This window comes from Scatophagus argus, chromosome 23, assembly GCF_020382885.2.
Source record: "Scatophagus argus isolate fScaArg1 chromosome 23, fScaArg1.pri, whole genome shotgun sequence".
Classification (NCBI taxonomy): Eukaryota; Metazoa; Chordata; class Actinopteri; family Scatophagidae; genus Scatophagus; species Scatophagus argus.
The window spans coordinates 8,223,302-8,242,549 of NC_058515.1; the positions used below are offsets into that span (position 1 = coordinate 8,223,302).

A 19,248-nucleotide genomic window follows, 5' to 3' on the forward strand; every position below is an offset into this window, starting at 1 on the left:
GAGTCTGTCAAACATCCACATTTTTTGAGGATTTCAAATGCTCTTCAGAATTCTTTTGGTTCTCTCAAATGGCTGCATCTTAATAAAATAACACTTAGATTATCAGTCTGAAATTGAGTCTCCCGATGGATTAAAATCTCACACAAAACCTCTAAATTATGTCAAAAGAAAACACTCAGTGTTATTCCTGAAACGTCTCTTCACCTCTACGATTCTGTCTCCAGTCTTCAGTGTCCCATTCTGTCCAGCAGGACTGTCTTCCAGGATGTGCTTGATAAAAATGCCCCTCATCACCTCTCCGTTACTCAGGCGGCTGCCCATCCCTCGGCCCCCGACGATGCTGATACCCAGTGACTTGCCTGGCTCTCGGAAGAGCTCCACTCTGAGGAAGGGACCAGTGTCAGCATGCTGGATTTTGTGTTACTGATCTGATACCAATACTGATCTATTGTAACTTTTACTGCATGCTGGACAGAAAATTCGAGTTCTTTAAACCATGTCTATCAGTGGACATGCTCACAAAATGAGATCAGAAGCTTAGATACGGTATGTGCTCACTTCCTGGGTTGGTTCCAATTGCTGTAAGAGGCACTTTCCTCCCCTTCTCCATCTTCCCGCTCTGGGAGGTTCGGAATATCTCTGACAGATTTGATTGACATGATTGTCAGACGTTAATTACACCTCAAAGAACAAAAAAAAATATGATAAAACTGATACATTTTGTTAGCTAACATGACTAAAGGGAATCCTGTGGAACTTTTGGCCTTTAGTAGAGCGATGCAGCGTTTTTTTTCACAAGCGGGTCCTTGTTTTCTTTGTTTCATGCTATACTTCTGTTTGTCACCTGTAGGTGGTAACATACAAACAAGTCCTAGCAGTGCTGCTGCATAGATAGGGAATAAGAATAAGAGTGCTAGCTAGCAAACGTGAATGATAATGTTGCATGATTTAAAAAAATGGCTTTGCAGTTCTTTCAGTGGATGCAAATACAAGTTTGTTAGACATCACTGATATACATATGCATATTTGTTTTGATGACATACACTGAATGTAAACATACATAATTGGTTTGTTTAAAATGAATCTCAAAAGGCAACTTTGAAATGTACTTGTCAGTCAGTTTAATTGGATGACAAGAGTTGCTGTGGTGGAGTGCGAAGACGTACTTTGGAGCTGGAACTGAGACCGGAGCTGTTTCAGAGAAGACATCTTCTTTAGCCTGCTCTAAGCTGGCTTTGTACTCCTCCAGATACTCAGCTGGAACATACGTAATGCTGAACACACACACACACATAACCACAGACACACACACATGCGCACAAATGAGTGAGACATAGTAAACAAGTTGACATCCCCCATTTTTAGAAACTCCATTACCCACCTCAGTGGTAATTATGCTCCTGTTCACTGTGATCTCACGGGGTAATTTACCAAAAATAGAGAAGAGCTGGCATTAAAGGGATGAAAGCACAAAAACCTCTCTCATTCCATTAAAAAAAGAACTTTTAAATCTGCTTATTTAAACTGAGCAGCCTATTTTTTACTCCAGCAAGACTGCAGTGACAGTGAGCTGATTTTTTTTTTTTCTCAAACACATTCCCAAGCCCAGGGTGAGTTTTGATGAATTCTTTATAGGGCCATCATATCTGACTGTTCAAAACAGATGTTTACCTTCAGAAATGTCTGAGCAAATCGAGTCTTCTGTCACCTACTGCGTGATGAACACACACAGTAGGTGACAGGGTGACACCCACTTAAAGTCCCATTTCCGAACAATTCAGAGGGAAGTAGTTTCTGAATGGCACTTTTACGCATTTGAGTTGATCCTCGACAGATGGGTTCATTTGGATTTTACATGTGACAGGCATGCGGACAGAGAATACCAGTGAATGAAACAGATGACTGAGTTCATTAAGGACATCACAACATGCAGTGAAAGGAGGTGCTTAAATACCAGTGATTAATGTAAAAACAGTGAGTTAGAAAAGTGATTGGGGCAAAACAGCTGCGTAGTAAAATGTTAGTGAGAGAAAACGCGAGTATATTAAGTAATTGATGCAGTCAGTCAAGATTTATCCAGATATTGTTCTGTCTGTGCGTGTTAGAGTACATACACACACTATTTTAAGTGCTGCTGTCCCAAGACAAACATATTTCAAATATATGTTGGTTAATGGAGTGTAGTCTCACAGCATAATTAAAACGTTCAGTCAATATATCTGGATGATAGTAAGAACAGCATCTTTACCAATTAAATCCCCCAGACTTTTATATTTTGTTGTTATCATTGTTTTGACATTTGACTAAACTGATTTGACTTTCTAATTCTGTGTCTGGATAAAGCTCTTAACCGAATGCAATGAAGCCCGACAGCAGATGGAGGGAACAAGAGGAAGGAAACCGAGGCGGCAGCTTCTTGCCGAAACACCGCCGGTGTGGAAGTTAGTCATACTCACACATAAAATGGGCACAGATCGTCCTCAGGTGCACAAGCAGATCTAGAATGTGAAGAGTTGGCTTTTATGCACCGAAGCTAACAAACCGCCAAGTTTAGTTCAGCGAGCAGAACTTGTGAAATATTATATCCAATTTTCTTGTGAAGTAATTCTCTCAAAGGGTGAGAGTAATGGTGACCACTTTAATGCAACATGTGATTTTTGCAGCAATAACAGTATTTGCTTTAGTTTACCGGTATTTTGCATTTAGAATCACTGAATATCAAGTATGATTGCAGTTCCTGCATTGATTTGGCTTTAGAGAAGCTTTCAAAGTTTAGTTAAGTTGCATCTTAAACATACCTCTTCACATTTTTTTTTTGAATAAAATACTAAATATTAGATGCTTTAGAATGAATATTTGATACACACACACTAAGCAACCCTTAATATAACGGTCAGCTTTGCTTGATTCCATTTATACTAAAGAAATACTGAATATCTCACCACCTTTGATTTCTCTGAGTCAAAGAGTAATTTCACAGGACCATGATACTTGAAAACAAAATGATATCTGTATTACAGAGAACTGAATATAACCAAACTAAATATGGTTCAGACTCATCAAACAGTTTAGATATTTCCTTATTCAAATCACAATTTTGTCAACTTTGGACCACACTATGAATCATTTAGGCAACAATCCGGTAGAACTGAGCAACAGTCCACAACACAGAAGTATTTTGTATAAAACCTTGTATTAAACAATTTCACATGTCTACAACTGTTTCCTAATCAAAGTCTCTTACCCCAGGTCTGGTCCGATGAGTGAGTGTCTTCTGAGCATGGCTCGAGCCTGAGCGTTGGTCAGGTTTGCTGTGGGCTCCCCGTTGATGGCCAGGATGAGATCACCAACACCCAGACGTCCATCGCGGCTGATGGACCCACCGTGGATGATACTGCGGATCAGCATCCCCAAACCATCTTTGACGGCACTCACTGTCATCCCTTTTGAGGTAGATGAGAAAAAACTGTCACATACTAATTGGGATTTTGATCTGAATCAATAACAGATGCTCATATTTGAGGGCAGTCATTGATGACTTTAAACTGAGCTTCTCAAATGAAGATCAAAACATAACCTCAATGCTATTAAGACATATTTTCAGACTTACTCTTTTAGAAATAAAAGGGTAGCCTAAATATAGTAGATCTATAGAGTTTCATTGAGTTCAGAATGTGGAATAATAAATTAATATATATATCTAAAACTTACAAACTCAGTTATAGCACAGTGTTTGGGGATTCTTCTGCAAAGATCATAAAAATAAAATCAGTATGTTCTATTTAGGAGTGGAAAACATAGGAATGAAACCTTCAAACGGAACAAAAAAGTAAAATGTGGTACTGTTATCGTTGAGGCACTGCGTATTCTAAACAGTGCCATCATAAGACCTATTTGTTTTAGATGCTGAAATTCCATATTCTCGGAGTCAGCTGCAATCCCATGGGCAGGTTTTGAAATGCAAATACCCTGTATCACAATGGAATTACCCTTTCAGACTTGAAAACAAAATCTTTTCTATCTTTTTTGCTTCAAATGTGGCATTCAAAAAATGTGATACAAAAAAAGTAAAGGCCAACAAGCTTTTCAGTCCGGCAAACTCATTTACACTTCTGTGAAGGCTGAGGAGAAAATAATAAAAACGCTAATAAAAGAAAGTGAAGAAATTAACACAAACCAAGGCTGGAGTTGCCCTTGACAACTGTGATAGTCCTTTCAAAATTGCTCCCTGAGGTCAATGGTTCCTTGTCCCCGTCTTCTCCTGATTCTTTTGCGCCAGCCTCCTCGTCCTTGAAAGTGATAATTCAATACAGTTATTCGTGACAGTAAATGAAAATGTAAGGCCAAGTTCAAAACAATGCAGGGGTCTCAAGAGATAAGGCAGGAGCAGCGAACGAGCTGTGGAAATGAATTCAAAACAGATAAACTTAGCACTTTGTTTATTTCACATTCACGCAGGAGTCTCGCAGCTGACTGGACAGAGGTCAGAAATTTGCTTAAGAAATTTTATTTGGAAAAAGATCAAAAATGGTTGTTTTGTAGCTGTTAAAATGTACCTTGACATACAGTATCCGTGATGTTCACTGTCTGCCAATCCCTAATGCTCATTCATTGCTCATTTTGGCCTTTCAAGCCTTACAAACTAAATCTATGGTTTGCTTCAAATGTGCAGCTTTTATTACCTTCAACAAAATCTCGATGTCTCCAATATCTCCAAAAGACATGGGTGGCTCCTTATGATAGGGAAGAGACTCCACAGGTTCATCCAGAACATTAGATCTGGTTCCCAATTCAGCAAACGGGCTGTATGAGTATGAGCACTCTGCTGGTTCCTTGTTGGTCGATTGCCTTGCCAGGTACTGATCAGAACTACTCGGGAAGGCGTTAAAATCCGGGACATGACCTCTCAAACTCGGAGCAGTGAAAGAGTCAGTCTTCTCTGGAGAGAACGCTTGAGTGTTGTCTGCGAGGCCGGACGATGCTGCAAAGTGAGGACGCTCGTCCAACAAGTCCAGGCGAGCTGTCAGCTAGGATAAAACAAAACACAGCAGCTGAATGAACGTTCCACTATGTTAGCTAGACAATTGCCCAACAGGGGGAATTCGTCTTGCTCAGTCACCATCCTGCCCTCCTTGTAATGAGGCATAGAAAAGCCATCAGTGGCCGATAGAGGAAAGCAGGAATTACTGGTGGTTGTGAACTTGCTATGCCCAAAATGTCTTTTTATTTTAACAGCATTTAAACCTTGCTAGAAACAGACTGAATACTTGTGATGAATCACAGCAAGCACTTGCCTTTGGGAGCCAGAACAGAAGGATAAATCTTTAGAAAAAAAAAGTACAAGTGGAGCTGAAGAAGCAGACATAAGGATTAGTCAATGACATCATTTAATAATGTCATGATGAACTGGGCTGTGCAATAGCAGTGTTGTCAGGCATCTATACAAAGGATTCATTCCTCCTATATTTTAAGCCATAAAGTCAGGAATCTTTATGAAATGTATGACTATATAAAGGAAGCACAAATATCTTCAGGCAGAATTGGACAGTTTTTAAAAAGAACTCCTTCAGCATCTCTAAAAATGTATTTCACATGACATTAATTAATTATCATAACAGCAAGAAAATTCTCAAAATACTAAAGGAATACCCAAATAAAACTTAAGTTGCCATTGAAAGAAACTCTGAACAATCAAAACACTCTCATAGCAACAAAAGATGCTGTTGGTCTGTTGAATTTATCTAATCAGTTAGATTATTTTAAAAGGGCATCTCCTAATTGTAGACACAAGACTAGCCTTTAAAAGATTTCTAATATATAGCTCTATGGTGATGAGCAGTACAACCAACGAATGTACAAATGGTCATCTTTCTTAAAAGCTACAGCAGCTGACATTAATATTCTTGTTTCATAAACAGGTGTGGGAATAAAAACATCCATATTCCTCAAAAAAGTGTCAACGTATATTCTGTCAGCAAGTCTGGAAACAAGTTTCCACCATTTACTGTCGCAACAGACTTGTTGTCTCTCTCAAGAGCTGTTCAGGTGTTCATCATCACGAGAACACTGAGCTGTCAAGCCTTATCCAAACATTTGAAATATGTTTGCATGAAATCCTTCACTGGCATAAAATCCCCTACGTCGTCCTGGCCCATGTCTGTCCCTCTAGGCTGCGCTATTACGACATACATTTCTTAGGAAGGCCCCACAATTAAGGTCAGCTATGACCTTGGGGAAACTGTAAGCATACAAATACCCCTAAGAAAGCAGTTTATGTGCCTCTTGATCTCTTTGTTTATTTTCCTGTAATTTAATATCCATTTGGGATAATATCCATGTTGCTGTTCTTGAGGGACAGAGAGGGACAAAAGCAGCCGCTACAACCCTCACACAACAACAAAGTCAGTTACCGCCTCAACAAAGAAGATCAAACACTTCTCATGACATTTTGGCTCTTGATAACAAAGGACAAAGAATAATGACTACACACTGGATAGCTCGTTGTGACAAAGGGCAGTTACCGTTGCAGTAATGTTAAATGAAATGAGGGAATAACTTTCAGTTAAGCTTTTGGTTTCAGTTGTTGCCTTATAATGAAAAACTGCTTGCTTACCTTGGGCGTAGATGAGTGGAGGTAATCCAGGTCTGCGCTGCAGCTGCTGCCATGAAGAGCAATCATGGATGCCTGGAAAGTGTCATCTTCTATCCCAGAGTAAGTGTGATCTAACACCTTTTCATCAGACAGGTCTGCATCGCTGGTGTCAATCTGTGACAATGAGTGGAAGGTGTATCACCAACCCTGGCACAGAACTAGCAATTTAGCCCTATCCAATCACAGCTTGCTATTCTATGACACCTGTGTCACTGATGAAAAACTAATCTTACTACAAAATACTGCTGATGCAACATCAGACAACTATATTAATTGTTGCAGGATTACAAACACAAAAATAGAACTCTCTTGGTAAAATTAGTCAAAAGCAAATATCACATGTAAAGTACAATTTGTTTTCCATTTTTTCAGGATGTTCTGATTGATTTCATTTTTTTTTCTTTCCCCCAAACACTAACTAACCAATGCAGGCTCTGCTCGGTAAACGATGCCCTCAGTCAGTCCTTCTTCCTCTCCTTCTTCAACCAAAATATTGTTGTAGTCAAATGAATGGATGGTGGAGGATGGAGTAATTTCTTGGTCACCATATGGGTGTGGAGAGTGGGAATATCCACATATTCCCTAGGAAAGCGGAGAAATTCTTTCAGTGTGTCCAGCTTTATGTAATTAAATTTTTTGATTTATTTTTTTGTGACCAAATCATGTACAAATAAATTAGTATAGAATGGGGAAACATGTTAGGAGTTATTGAGTTTTCTCACACACCAGCCATAGAGTTAAATATTGATCTTAGTGCACAAGCTTTCACGCAGAGAAATTGCTCAAAATGGCAAATTTATAACTTTCTTTGAATGAACAGAAAAGCTCTTGAACATTGTACAAGTATTCTTTACTAAGAGCCCCTGATATTGATTTTGTGTAGCATGCAGCCCAGACAGGTAAAGAAAAGCAAGAAGGCATATTGAAGGATTACACTTGTCAGACTCAATTTTGAGAGGCAATACAACAAAATACCCCTCAGAAGTACATTCCACGTCCTGCAGCAGAGTTGGGCAACTCCACAGAGGATTCCTACAGCTCTATAATCCAGCTAACCTTGGCGGCCCAGAGGTCTCAGTGTGTAATCCAACGGCAGATTCAATACAGGAGAAAAGCAGCGCTAAAGCCGAAAGAATGCAGGCAGTTTTGCAGAGAGAAACAAAAGAGTACAGGTGCCTGCAGCAATGAACATGCCACTGAACAGACCCAATATTTTGACAGGTGCCCCGATGTGTTGTACAAGAAGGTCTGCGCTCTTGGAAAATTCAATAATGTAATAATATAAAACAAAGGGCACAGAGCATTTTAGGCAGGTCGCCTCCTCTGAACCACTGGATGGAATGCTAAACCATACAGCCTACCTCCACTCTTTTTCCCGCATGAAAAATTCAAGCCCTTGTAAGCTGAACCCAGAAGGCACCTGAAGTCGCATGATATAAAGACAGCTTGACTCTCAGCTTGAATCTCACACACAGCCAGTGACAAGTCTCTGACGTGCGGAAAAAATGTTTAAAGCAATATGTAGAAAACTCTTAGTAACCCCCAACAACAGCAACTTCTCCCTTTACCCCAGACACACACGTCACACCGTCTATCCTCAATTTTCAGTCAGGTTTAAAGCAAAGAATAAAAGAAACAACACTAATTCTAATGCTTACAGGCAGTGGTTTGGCAACTCCTATCTGGACCTTGCCGAGCTTGGCCCCCTTCAGGGCCTGGACGGCATCCTCCAGGCTGGCGTTCTCCAGGTTGGTAGAGTTAACGTACATGAGTCGATCTCCTGGCAGCAGCCTGCCGTCCTGTTCGGCCACACCGTTGGGAACCAGAGAGCGAATCACGATCACCGTCTTGGCGGGATCCAGCGGGTCCTGTGGAGGAGCCACAGGCATAACTTACAAAGGTTATCAATTAAACAATATAACAACAACTAAGTACAAATACACTGGCATGAAATAGATTTTCTTAGGAAAGCTATTTCCTACCTGGTAGTCCAGAATGCTGAATCCCAATCCCCCTTCTCCTTTTTCAAGCTCGATATTCTGGATCTCCAACTCCCACATCGCCAAAGGAGATCCTATTGCCTCCTCTGTCACATTATCCTGTGTCACTGCCGCTGTGTTCACCTCTGAGGCTTCAGCAACTAGTACGCTGCTCAGGTCTATTTGTTTCTGCAGAGGAAAAGCCCAAAATCTAACAGCGTGCCTTCCTCACTTTTACTCCCAACCCATAGGCTGCTACCCTCTAGTTGTGTTTCTGGCTCAGGTTTCTGGCAGGAGATAAAAGAGAAATATCTTTGGGATGCTAGGGCCTTATTACATTATCATAGATAAAGCCGGAGCTATGAAAACCCCTTCCCCATAGGGAAACTGCTTTTGATGTCTCATATCTCTCACAAATGATGCTGCCTACTGCTGCTGAGGTATTACCAGAATTGCTCTTAATAAACTTTCAGACTCCCCTGCTTATCGCTAAGTCTTAATCCATCATGGCTGGCAATGTGGAAAGCCAATGGAGCGACTGATAGCCCAGGCTAAGCCAATAATGGTTGGTGGTTTGTATAGGAGGAGGAGGAGGAGGGCCTAAAGAGAATTCTTCTCCAATCACATTCTCTTGCTTATATGCAGGGCCGGGGAAACCTTTTTCATGATACATTAGTGCTTGTCAAAGAGATGCAGGGAATGTCTGACTATACTTAAATGCATCATCTGCTGCAATGCTCTGCAAGTAACATAGTCTGCATGTTGCCTTGAGAAGAAAAAGATTAATTCACTTTCTTAAGTTAAAAAAAATATTTGATACAAAGCTCTTGCTAAAATCTTTAGCAGCAAATGCAAATGCAGTACCTTTAATTCAGGTGTTGTGGACAAAGCCTCGGACTCTGGCTGCACAGCATCTATGTCAGTCTGCAGGTGAGGGGCCGGCCTACAGCATGTCATGTATACACAGAGTGGAAGCTCCTTCAAGATTCTGACCACTTCCTTGTGGGTCTCACCAATAAGGGATATACCATTGACCTGTGAGAGGAAATGTTATCTTACCATATGCCTTAGCATAGAACAAAAATCATTATAAAGTAACTTTTTTTGTTGTTTGAGTCTGGGGGAACAATTGGTAAACTCAATATTGAGATATTTTCAAATTAAAGTTATTGCAGAGAAGGTGTTAGGAAATAATTTCTCCAGCATTTATTTGGATTCATGTTTCTGGCCACCTGGCAAACTTAAATATTCACTCTCCCTTTAGTCTGGTCTCCTCCAGCTCCTTGAGGGAAATTTCTGGCTCATTAGCTGCTAAATGTTCCACTGTGTTCTCTCACTAATTGCTAACTTTGTCTGTCTACCATTTGAGTGCTCAGTAACATATGGTAACATACAGTGGCTTAAAAACCAAAAACAATGAGCTGAAAGAGGCTGAAGCTGAGTTGAGAAGGCTTGTACAGTTGGGTGATGATTCCCAGTGGGTTAATATAAAGATATTGGTGAGGGCTCACAACTGAGGCGCTTTGATGGACAATCTATGCATATTGAAGTATGTGTGCGTATGTCAAAACAACTTGTTCATGTTCTCTTTCTTTCAAGCTGCCACGTACCTCAAGCAGCTCATCTCCACTGAACAGCTTGCCACAGCGACCTACAGGTCCCTCAGGTAGAACAGAACGAATGTAATGATGCCCACTGTTGGCTTCCAGACTGATGCCAAGGCCACTGTTCTCACTAAACTTCTCCACCTCAGCCACCTGTCATGGAAACAAGATATCACCTCTAAGTTGGTATGTGGAACATGCTTCCTATTATAAGAGATTATTATTTTACTATAAGTTGATAAATGAGTTCATTTGGTTTAATGACTCGGGCCATTCTTCCTTTCAAGATACCAGTTTTGAGCTGCTTATCATTATGAAGCTCTTGACCAGGAATTGATGTCTGCTTAGTTGACACATGAGAGGAAAAAAAAAAATCCCCTTTGAAAATGAAACTTACTACAACTTCATTGCTTGGACCCAGAATCTCTTGCCACTTCTTTGTTAGTTCTTCCTCTTCAAAGGGTGTTAGCTGCATCCCTTGGAAGGCAAAATACAAAGCACTTGTATTAATAAACAAAAAAAACATAAAAGCCAAATTTGGGATGAATCATTCACAGCCAGCAATGGATCATAAATTTGTAACGAGATGAGACTTGAATGTCAAAAAAAAAAACAAACCCTAAAAATTACAGCACTGTCTGTGAAGCTACCGACAGCACCCATCTCAGTATGTCCTCACACTGTGTTTTGCCAGTCCGTGTGGTCCTGACAACAATGACCCTTATCTGTCAGATGTGTGCTCAGTATCTGTGCAGGTGTGCTTCAAGAAGAATCCCAGCCTCCTACCATGTTTGTCTTCTGTTAGCTGATCCGTGGCTGGGCCGACATCAGATCCTTCGCTCTTTGTCTGGAGCAGCTTTTCATCTGCGGTGAACGTAAACACACGATGAGAGACAGAGTGAGGAGGACAGAGGCAGGCAGCCGCACACACACACGACATTATCGGTACCAAGCCACTGGAAAGAGTCATCTATTTCCACTGACAGCACACATACATGCAAAAACACCACAAATGAACAACCATGATGAATTTATTTGGCATGCAAAGTGACTTTTTATGTGACACTCTATTTCTTATTTCTTCCAAGTAGTTTAAAGAGGAACCTATCACATTTCCCTATTGGTCCACAAAGGATATGTGCTGAAGTAATCCATAATGACAGACTATAAACATTCCAAGACTTCAAATACCTTTTTAATGATCCGGGTACCTTTTTTTTTTTTTTTTTTTTTTTTTTTTTTTTACAACTTTGTGCAACTCTTTATGTCTTTGGAGTTCCACAGGGCACCAAACTGGTCGCCCATGAAATTACTACCCAAGCACCCAGACAAGCCCATGGTGTATGCTGTACATCAGCACCTTTTAAGTGCCAACATAAAAACTAGCCTGGTCTGGTCTGCAGAAAGGAACTCTACCATTGTAACACTGACTTGACAACAATTTAAATGAGTTGTGGAGTTTTTCCACGCTCCCAATCATTAAATGACCAATTACAACTTTGCACTCCAAACCTATAATCTCATGGGCAGTAAGTTAGCTAAAATACAGACCCTACTATTATGTAAGGAGGCACATAACCTCATATAATATAGAGATGCACTGTTGTGGACTCTTTATTTATTATCTAAAATACTCAAAAGTGGAAACACATGTAGCTGTGTTTTTTTTTTTGTTTTTTTTTTATCTGACAAGTTTCACAGCAGCCAAGAAAATACTGGCCTCCTCTGTATCTCTGTATGCAGACTTTTGCCTGTTAAGTTTTTTCAGAATGTTTTTGGGCTATAACTTTCTGTTGCCAAATCGAATCAGTTTGAAGTTCCATCTATCACTATCGACAAGTTATGCAAGTTGCTTTTTCTTGCTTCTGCAATAGCCCGGAGGTCCTGTCAGTACAACTGGAGACAAGAATCTTCCTGCTTACCCTCCGCCTATCTTGTTTGTTGCTGTAATAATTCATGATGCCGTACCAAAAACATGCAAAAACTTCTTTAAAAACATGAAGTGCATCATGCGTGGGCTGCTGGGTCAGCCCAGCCAGTGCATTTTTCTCTAAGTGCAATATACCAATACATGAGGATAGTACTGTTTTACAAATTGTTTAGTGGTTAGCTTTATTTCTATGTCTGCCTCACTTCTTTGTTCGCTGTGATTATTAATAATGAGTGCATTCACTCTTGTATTGGGGAAGATGACCAGAAACGTGAGGATTAGGATGAATATTTTTAACAAGTAATCTGTTCAGTTCCTTTTTCAACATTAGTTCCACAGTGAGATGTTCAAAAATTATATATATCTATATCTATATATATATAGATATAGAGATATACAGTATATTATATATATATATATATCTTATGTAACATATTTTCCTGTGGAAGAGCAAAGATTCATTAGAGGGCCACCTTTCTCATTCACAATGTGTCACAATGTTGACACCAATTTGGACTGTATTTGTGTCTAACTTGAGCCACTGTTTTCCATATGCAGCTGGATAACAATTCTGTCTCTGCATTTTAAATATACTGATAAAAGTGACTGAAATTTCCATTTGGACCCACTTGTTACTGCATCATGAAAACTCCTGTCTGGGCAACATTTACACATTAAATGACACCTTTTTTGACAGGATGAGGTGTATAACAAGGGATGTGTCTTTGTCTGTCCTCATTAAATTTCTCTCACTTTATCCCTCCTACCTTGAGCAGCTTCCTCAGCCATCTTCCTCTCTAGTTCCAGCTCCCTCATGACGGTGGTGGTGGTGGGGATGGTGGTGGAAGGAGACAGGATGGTGACACTGGGGGCCACAGCAGGGGGGATCTCATCAGGCCTGAAGCACCGCCGGATCAGCTTGAGGTGGACTGTCTGACCTGTGCGTCTGAGCACCTCCACTGCCTGTTGATTGGTGTATCCCTGGATGTTTACACCATCGACCTGCAGAGGGCGACCATTTGTGAGCCCATGGATTAAACGAGAGACAGAACAGCCTGTGTGCGTAACTGCCATCTATATTTTTATTTGACAGAAGTGCAATTGATCGATCTATAAACCTGATTATAAACACCAGCAAACATAGAAACAGAGTGCCCCACATGAAGATTCCAATATACACACACATTAACTCGTCTTTCAAATGATGCAAAAAATTACACATGGTTTAACTTCGCTGTTAATGTCCTTCAGTAATGAAACTAGAAACCTAATTGCCCTGCATGTGAAGAAGTCTTTAAAATTTGGAGTCACAAAAAAAAAAAAAAAAACTTCGTGAGTTAATTGTGAATTATTCATTATGCATATGGTGATTTCCCTTCATTGACTATCTGGGTAAATGTGATCACTGTAATAGATAATATAAAACACTGACTGCATATTTTATCTCATGCCACTGAAGACAGAGGAAATAGTAATTGCTACAAAGAACATAACTGGAGTACTTACAGCTATTATCTGGTCTCCAACATGAATGCGGCCATCTTGATCTACTGCGCTGTCTTTTGTTATGCTCTTAACAAAAATACCAGAGGGCTCTGAGGAAAAAGAAAAAATATTTAAAGACATGAGCATCACAAGCATGTACCATGACATTAAATAAGACTTGAAGAGAAACGCAAACAGATGTTTTTCAGTCTGGTATCAGTGTCAGTAAGTATGATTCAGCATTATTTAAGTCATGAACAATAATATAATCAACCCAGCACACTTAATAATGAATTCAGACTATTTTTTTCTTCAAGGGAATTCATTATTCAAGTTGAATATAACATGTCATGATGTAGCCTGTCTGTGGTCTCATTATATTGCAGCCAATTACTACCTAGTGAAAACATATTTCACACTTTTGGGCTTTAGAACACTTTGTGGAAAGTGGAAAAACCTAAAAACAGTGACGCTGACATTACCTCAACAGTTATTGTGGCTAACGTGTTGACAAAGATTTGACACATCCCAGCAGACACAGAGAACGATAACATCCATTTGGTTTCTGTCCACCTGATGATTGTTAAGTCTAACAGTCACCTTTTTTCACTCTGTGTTTGACTCCTGATTGAGGAAACTGTGTCTTTAGCTGCTAAATGCTCTAAGATAACTTTTCCTGTCCACCTTTTGGTGCTCAACAGGTAGAGTATAGTGTTTAGATTTTTTTTTTCAGGGCTTATTTTAATAAAAATGGCTGCCGTGGCTTGAAATAAGATTGACCAGAGCCGAGTTTGCGGGATTAAAAATCAAAACAATTACCTAAAACATAATAAAACACAGTTTGGGATGTTACTGGGTTCAGCAACATGAGCAGCATCTTTCATATCATGCATTGAATCCATTGTTTATAGGCTAGAAAAGTATGAATCATTGCAACTTAAATGTGTATTTAGTGAAACATCACTTGCAAGTTTAAAATGTGCTTTTTCTCACCTGAATTCTTATCTCCAACATAGCCAGCAATAGTAATCCCCAGGCCCTGTGTGTTCTTAGTAAGGCTCACATCAAATGCTTCAACCTCCTCTTCCTCATAGTCCTGTGTGAAGAAGTGACAGGTAAACATCCACTAACCAAATAAAAGTAAAGGATGACTCATCGGACAACAGCAGAGAAGCAAGTCATAGCACTTCAGTCATCTGACTGCTGTACACGCTCACCAAAACTCTTCTTTCAACTTCAGCTCTCTGAACCTGCCAGCCACGAAATATGCAGCTAATGTGCACAAACAAAAGGATATGTTCGTCATTCATATGGTGAGTCAGTGAAATTATTAATGCTAAAACAGGGCTGAGTGTTGCGGATAGCCATGAAATCACTGTTTGTGAGTTCTGTTTCAGAGAAAGTGAGTTATATGTGCTCTCCAAAGTGTGAGTCACAGGTGATTTAACTTGTTATTTTCTGTAATTCCATTTATTTGAGCCTGTTGAGGGGACAAAACAGGTGATGAAAGGCCTGTATTCTTAGATTTATACTTGACCCTAGTTTTAAGATCACTTCTGACAATATGCTTAAGTTCAATTCACCAAAGATGTTGAGCATAAAAAAATGTCTTTAGCAGCTTCTATAAAACCCATTTGTAACTTACACCACTGCGCTCTATAAATCTCAAATCAATGGCACTTGTCTTACATTTTCCACTTATACAATGCCAGCACAAATGAGGATTTAGTCAGGAATAGCCATGGACATTTGGACAAGTAATATTCAATGGGCTAAATAGTGAGCTGACAAACAAAGCCAAATGCACAGCTTGAGAGTGTGTCGTCACTACAGTGAACGAGGTGGGACAGAAAGACATGGCTCATGTTAAAAATGAAAAATAAAATAATAATAATAATTTTTTTAAAATGCATGGAGGCCTTAACACCTTTCAGTGTTAATCCTTATACTATAAACTTGGACACATATGTGTCCCAAACGAAAAACCCCACATAACCAGCAGGTAAATCACATCAAGACTTGAGACAAGATTACCTCCACATCAAAGTAAGGTTTTCTAAATACCTATTTACATGTGGTTTTCTGTTTAAGTTATACATCAAATCAAAACTGGTCATTGAGTCTGTTTTATACATGAGACCCTTGAACTTTAGGTCTGATGTGTTTTTGATAAAATCCTGCTATCATATATGGCAATATTGATGGTTTGTTATTGAGAAACATAGTGATACTCCAAATCATGAATCAATCTGAATGTGATTTCCCTATTGTAGTATTTTGTAGCAAATTTCTGTCATATTTTTAATTTTAGTTCTCACCTGTTGTTCATTAACAGTGGGGAGCACCACCGGCATGACAGCAGAGACAGAAGGATTTTCATCCCCAGGACCCCTGGTAACCACCAGCTTCACCCTGTTGCCACACTGCCTGAGGACCTGGGCCACCTGCTCACTGCCCATGCCATACAGGTCAGTGTCTCCGATCCTCAGGATGTGGTCCCCACTGCGCAGGCGGCCATCCTGAAAACGTGTGTTTAGCTCCATTAAATCAAACCCATCATTACACTGTCCGTACCAACAAAAAGTCAGAGTGAGAGTTAAGTCTGTGTTTGCTTGCAATGAAGTCATTTTCATTATACCTTAAGACCAATGGTGACCTCTCAAAAGGTCATAAAATACGAAAAAAAATGTACAAAAAAAAAACAATCACCTGATCAGCTATGCCTCCAGGAAGGATGGTTTTGACAATAACCCCAGTGGTCTTTCCTCCCACAATACCAAAGCCAAGACCGGTACCATCATTGACCAGTTCAATTGTCTCCACATGCTGCCACTAGAGTAAAAGAGAAGAAACAATAAAGCTAATAAATTAAATAATAAAAAAAAACAAACAAACAAACCACAAACTTCAGCGACATCAAAACATTTTGACTGAAACTGAAACTATAGTGTTGCCCTGCATAATCTAAGGAACACTTTATTCAGCAGCTGTATCTAAGTAAAAGGTTTTTACGACAAGAAACAGGCATGTGTGTTTGCAAGTTTGCACGAGTGACATTGTTGTGAGAGTGTGTCTATACCGCGCTGGAGTTGGCTGACATCGTACTGGCAGCAGAGGGAGTGCGGGACACCGCTGGACTGGCCAGCTGAGGTATTGGTCCTCTTGCCACGGTGAGCTGCACCGTCTCTGAAGCACTCTGTAGGATGCCTATAGCCTGCTGGTGGGTCACTGTCTGGTCTAGGGGCTGTCCGTTGATGGCCAAGATCTGGTCAGCTTCTTTAAGCTTCCCGTCACTGTAGAAGAAAGAATCGTGGACTGTTGTAGCGGTTTCAAATGGTGATGGTGCCTCTGAGATGTACGTCTACCTCTGATCAAGTAATTATTTTCATTTGTGACCTCATTTCACAAATAGTACATGGGATGCTCATTTTCCACTCAGTGAGAGTGTAACTGTCATTTGTTTTGCTAGATTTTGTCATATTTCTCAGTTGTATGTTTTGAAGCATGAAATGGCCAATTCCCTAAATTCCTGTCATGTCCCCAGACGAACAGACTTCTCTAATTAAATCTAATTCAGCAATCAGCCAAATGCTGAAAAACTTTCTGGAACACAGACTTTGTTGTGAAAAGATTTGAATCAGTATAGAAGTTTTACTGTGTTCTCATGGCTCTTTGAATTGTGGCATGTTGATTCTCACACACCAGTGAGCCACGCTTCCCGGTTGAATTTCCTGGATGAAGATGCCGAGCTCTCCTCGGTTCTCGCTCTTTAGGCCCACCACGCTGAAGCCAAGACCTCCTGACACTGGCTTCTCCAGCTCCACGTGGGTCACGTAACGCCCCTGGAACATACATATGTATATACAACATGTGGCTCTGTCCTGATTCACTTTTGCATCAAAGCTACAGGCAGCCTTTAGAAGTCTATTTGAAGTGCCTCAAGAGGCAAAAAAAACAGTGCACAGTCTGTGATTCTCATCGTTTACTATCTTTGGATATTTGGATTGAGTTAAGAAAAGCAGACTCGAGGTGACCTACCTGTTTACAGATGAGGTGCTGATTTTTATTAGTGCGTTCAAATGACTAAAACGTTAAAAGGTACTCAACGACAGATTTGAAAAGCAGCAGAATGTCAGTATATTAGCCTGTTATTACACTGACATCAAACTCAAAGCAGCATATAAACAGCACAGTTACTACTTTGGCTTTACGGTTGCTCATACCTGTGCCATGGAGTGAATAATGTGTTCAAATTCTTCAGATGATGCCTTGCCATTGACATGTGTAGCAGCTGATGTTTCTGAGTGGGTAACATGGCCGCCATTGGGCCTGACTGTGGCGACGTGTTCACCAAGGTCACTCCCACGTGACACCGGGACACTCCCCTGGAAAAACAAAGTAAGCATGTAGTGTTTTTTTTTCTGAAATGACTTTTCACCTAACTGCTCATTAACCAATCAGATTGAAATGAAAATGATTGGAAATGATTTCTGTGAAGAGTTCCCGTTTGTATCCACACAACAGCTTTGAATTTCTACAAAATGCTCCTACAGAGAACATCAATCACAGGAGTAAATCCAACCAAAGGCAATTAAAGGTTGGAACAAAAAAAACATCCTGATTCATTCCTACTGCGAACATAAAAACATTTAGTAAAACCAAAACCCTGATGGCTGTGTGTCTGAAACCACTGGGATGCCAGATAGTTTGTTATCCCACCACGATTAGCTGGATCTATGGCAGCCTAATCCTTCAGGAGATAATGGCTCTTAGCTGATGTTCCAACAATGACGAGGTTCCAAATACAATATTTCTATCATGGTGGGGGAAAAGCATCACTGGCCATCTGGACGCCTTAATATGCTTGGGTTTTAATTACTGCAATGACTTTACTTGTGTGACAGATGAATTACATGAAAGCGACAACTACATAAAGCAGTGTTTTTCCGATTTCATTAGCCAAAGGGCATGATGTTTATGACCATCTGAATTGGATTCAAAAGGACGGGCATAATACACAGCAATAATTTCATAAACACTCCATTTGGCATATGGCATTGGCAAGCCAAAGCTGTCCTTGTGAACTTGTACATTTGTGTTAGCAAGTTGACTGCACAACTTTCCGAACTTCAGAAACACAGTCTGTAAATCATGCCTCCTTTAAAGACGGTTCCAGATTAGTCCTGAGAAACAAAACTCCACTGGGCAGGACACATTAGTGCTGCAGTCTGTAAACAAAACCCTATGGGCTGGGCTAAGTTAGCGTAGCATGCTGCTAAGTTGCTGTCCTCATGCATGAGCTTTGTTAGCTGGGGCCTGGCTAAGAGGATTAAAGTTCCAGTTTGGTTCTTGCACATTTAAGAAATTGTTTCTGCCCCACTTCACACGACGGCGGCCTCTTTCTCATTGGAGACCAGGGCCTTGTCACCATAGCGACGTGGGCCAGTGCAAGGCCTAACTAGCGGGGCCAAAAGACGGACAGTGTGTGTGTGTGTTTATGCGTCTGGCTCTTGTTTCACAACAAAACAAAAATGCATCCTCTCTATCAAATTGGTTTGTGCTTAACGAGGGCAAAGAGGGGCAGTTAGGTTTGGATGC

The 19,248-nt window shown here is 40.3% G+C and overlaps 1 protein-coding gene and 1 long non-coding RNA gene across 12 annotated transcripts in view; one reads left to right on the forward strand and one right to left on the reverse strand.

The window, feature by feature from the left end:
- LOC124054896 (multiple PDZ domain protein-like) overlaps positions 1-19,248 on the reverse strand; it is a 41,840-nt gene that overhangs the window by 16,907 nt on the left and 5,685 nt on the right. For 9 of the 11 annotated variants that reach the window (XM_046381371.1, XM_046381370.1, XM_046381367.1 and 6 more), the window contains exons 4-26: positions 17,874-18,035; positions 17,353-17,492; positions 16,730-16,943; positions 16,360-16,482; positions 15,969-16,169; positions 14,644-14,746; positions 13,672-13,760; positions 12,933-13,167; positions 11,022-11,099; positions 10,633-10,712; positions 10,242-10,388; positions 9,496-9,666; positions 8,635-8,820; positions 8,311-8,520; positions 7,076-7,234; positions 6,614-6,766; positions 4,683-5,027; positions 4,178-4,289; positions 3,245-3,443; positions 2,457-2,498; positions 1,167-1,274; positions 559-639; positions 205-382 (exon numbers count right to left, since the gene is read on the reverse strand). In XM_046381371.1, coding sequence (XP_046237327.1) covers positions 205-382; positions 559-639; positions 1,167-1,274; positions 2,457-2,498; positions 3,245-3,443; positions 4,178-4,289; positions 4,683-5,027; positions 6,614-6,766; positions 7,076-7,234; positions 8,311-8,520; positions 8,635-8,820; positions 9,496-9,666; positions 10,242-10,388; positions 10,633-10,712; positions 11,022-11,099; positions 12,933-13,167; positions 13,672-13,760; positions 14,644-14,746; positions 15,969-16,169; positions 16,360-16,482; positions 16,730-16,943; positions 17,353-17,492; positions 17,874-18,035 — 3,516 coding nt within the window. The remainder of the gene's footprint in view (positions 1-204; positions 383-558; positions 640-1,166; positions 1,275-2,456; positions 2,499-3,244; positions 3,444-4,177; positions 4,290-4,682; positions 5,028-6,613; positions 6,767-7,075; positions 7,235-8,310; positions 8,521-8,634; positions 8,821-9,495; positions 9,667-10,241; positions 10,389-10,632; positions 10,713-11,021; positions 11,100-12,932; positions 13,168-13,671; positions 13,761-14,643; positions 14,747-15,968; positions 16,170-16,359; positions 16,483-16,729; positions 16,944-17,352; positions 17,493-17,873; positions 18,036-19,248) is intronic. The other 2 variants (XM_046381365.1, XM_046381372.1) reach the window with 2 other exon arrangements.
- On the forward strand, positions 376-11,277 carry LOC124054901. Its single transcript, XR_006842502.1, has 6 exons — positions 376-1,268; positions 2,344-2,441; positions 3,250-3,451; positions 6,625-6,712; positions 10,231-10,421; positions 10,980-11,277. It is a non-coding gene; the product is annotated as an uncharacterized LOC124054901 (long non-coding RNA).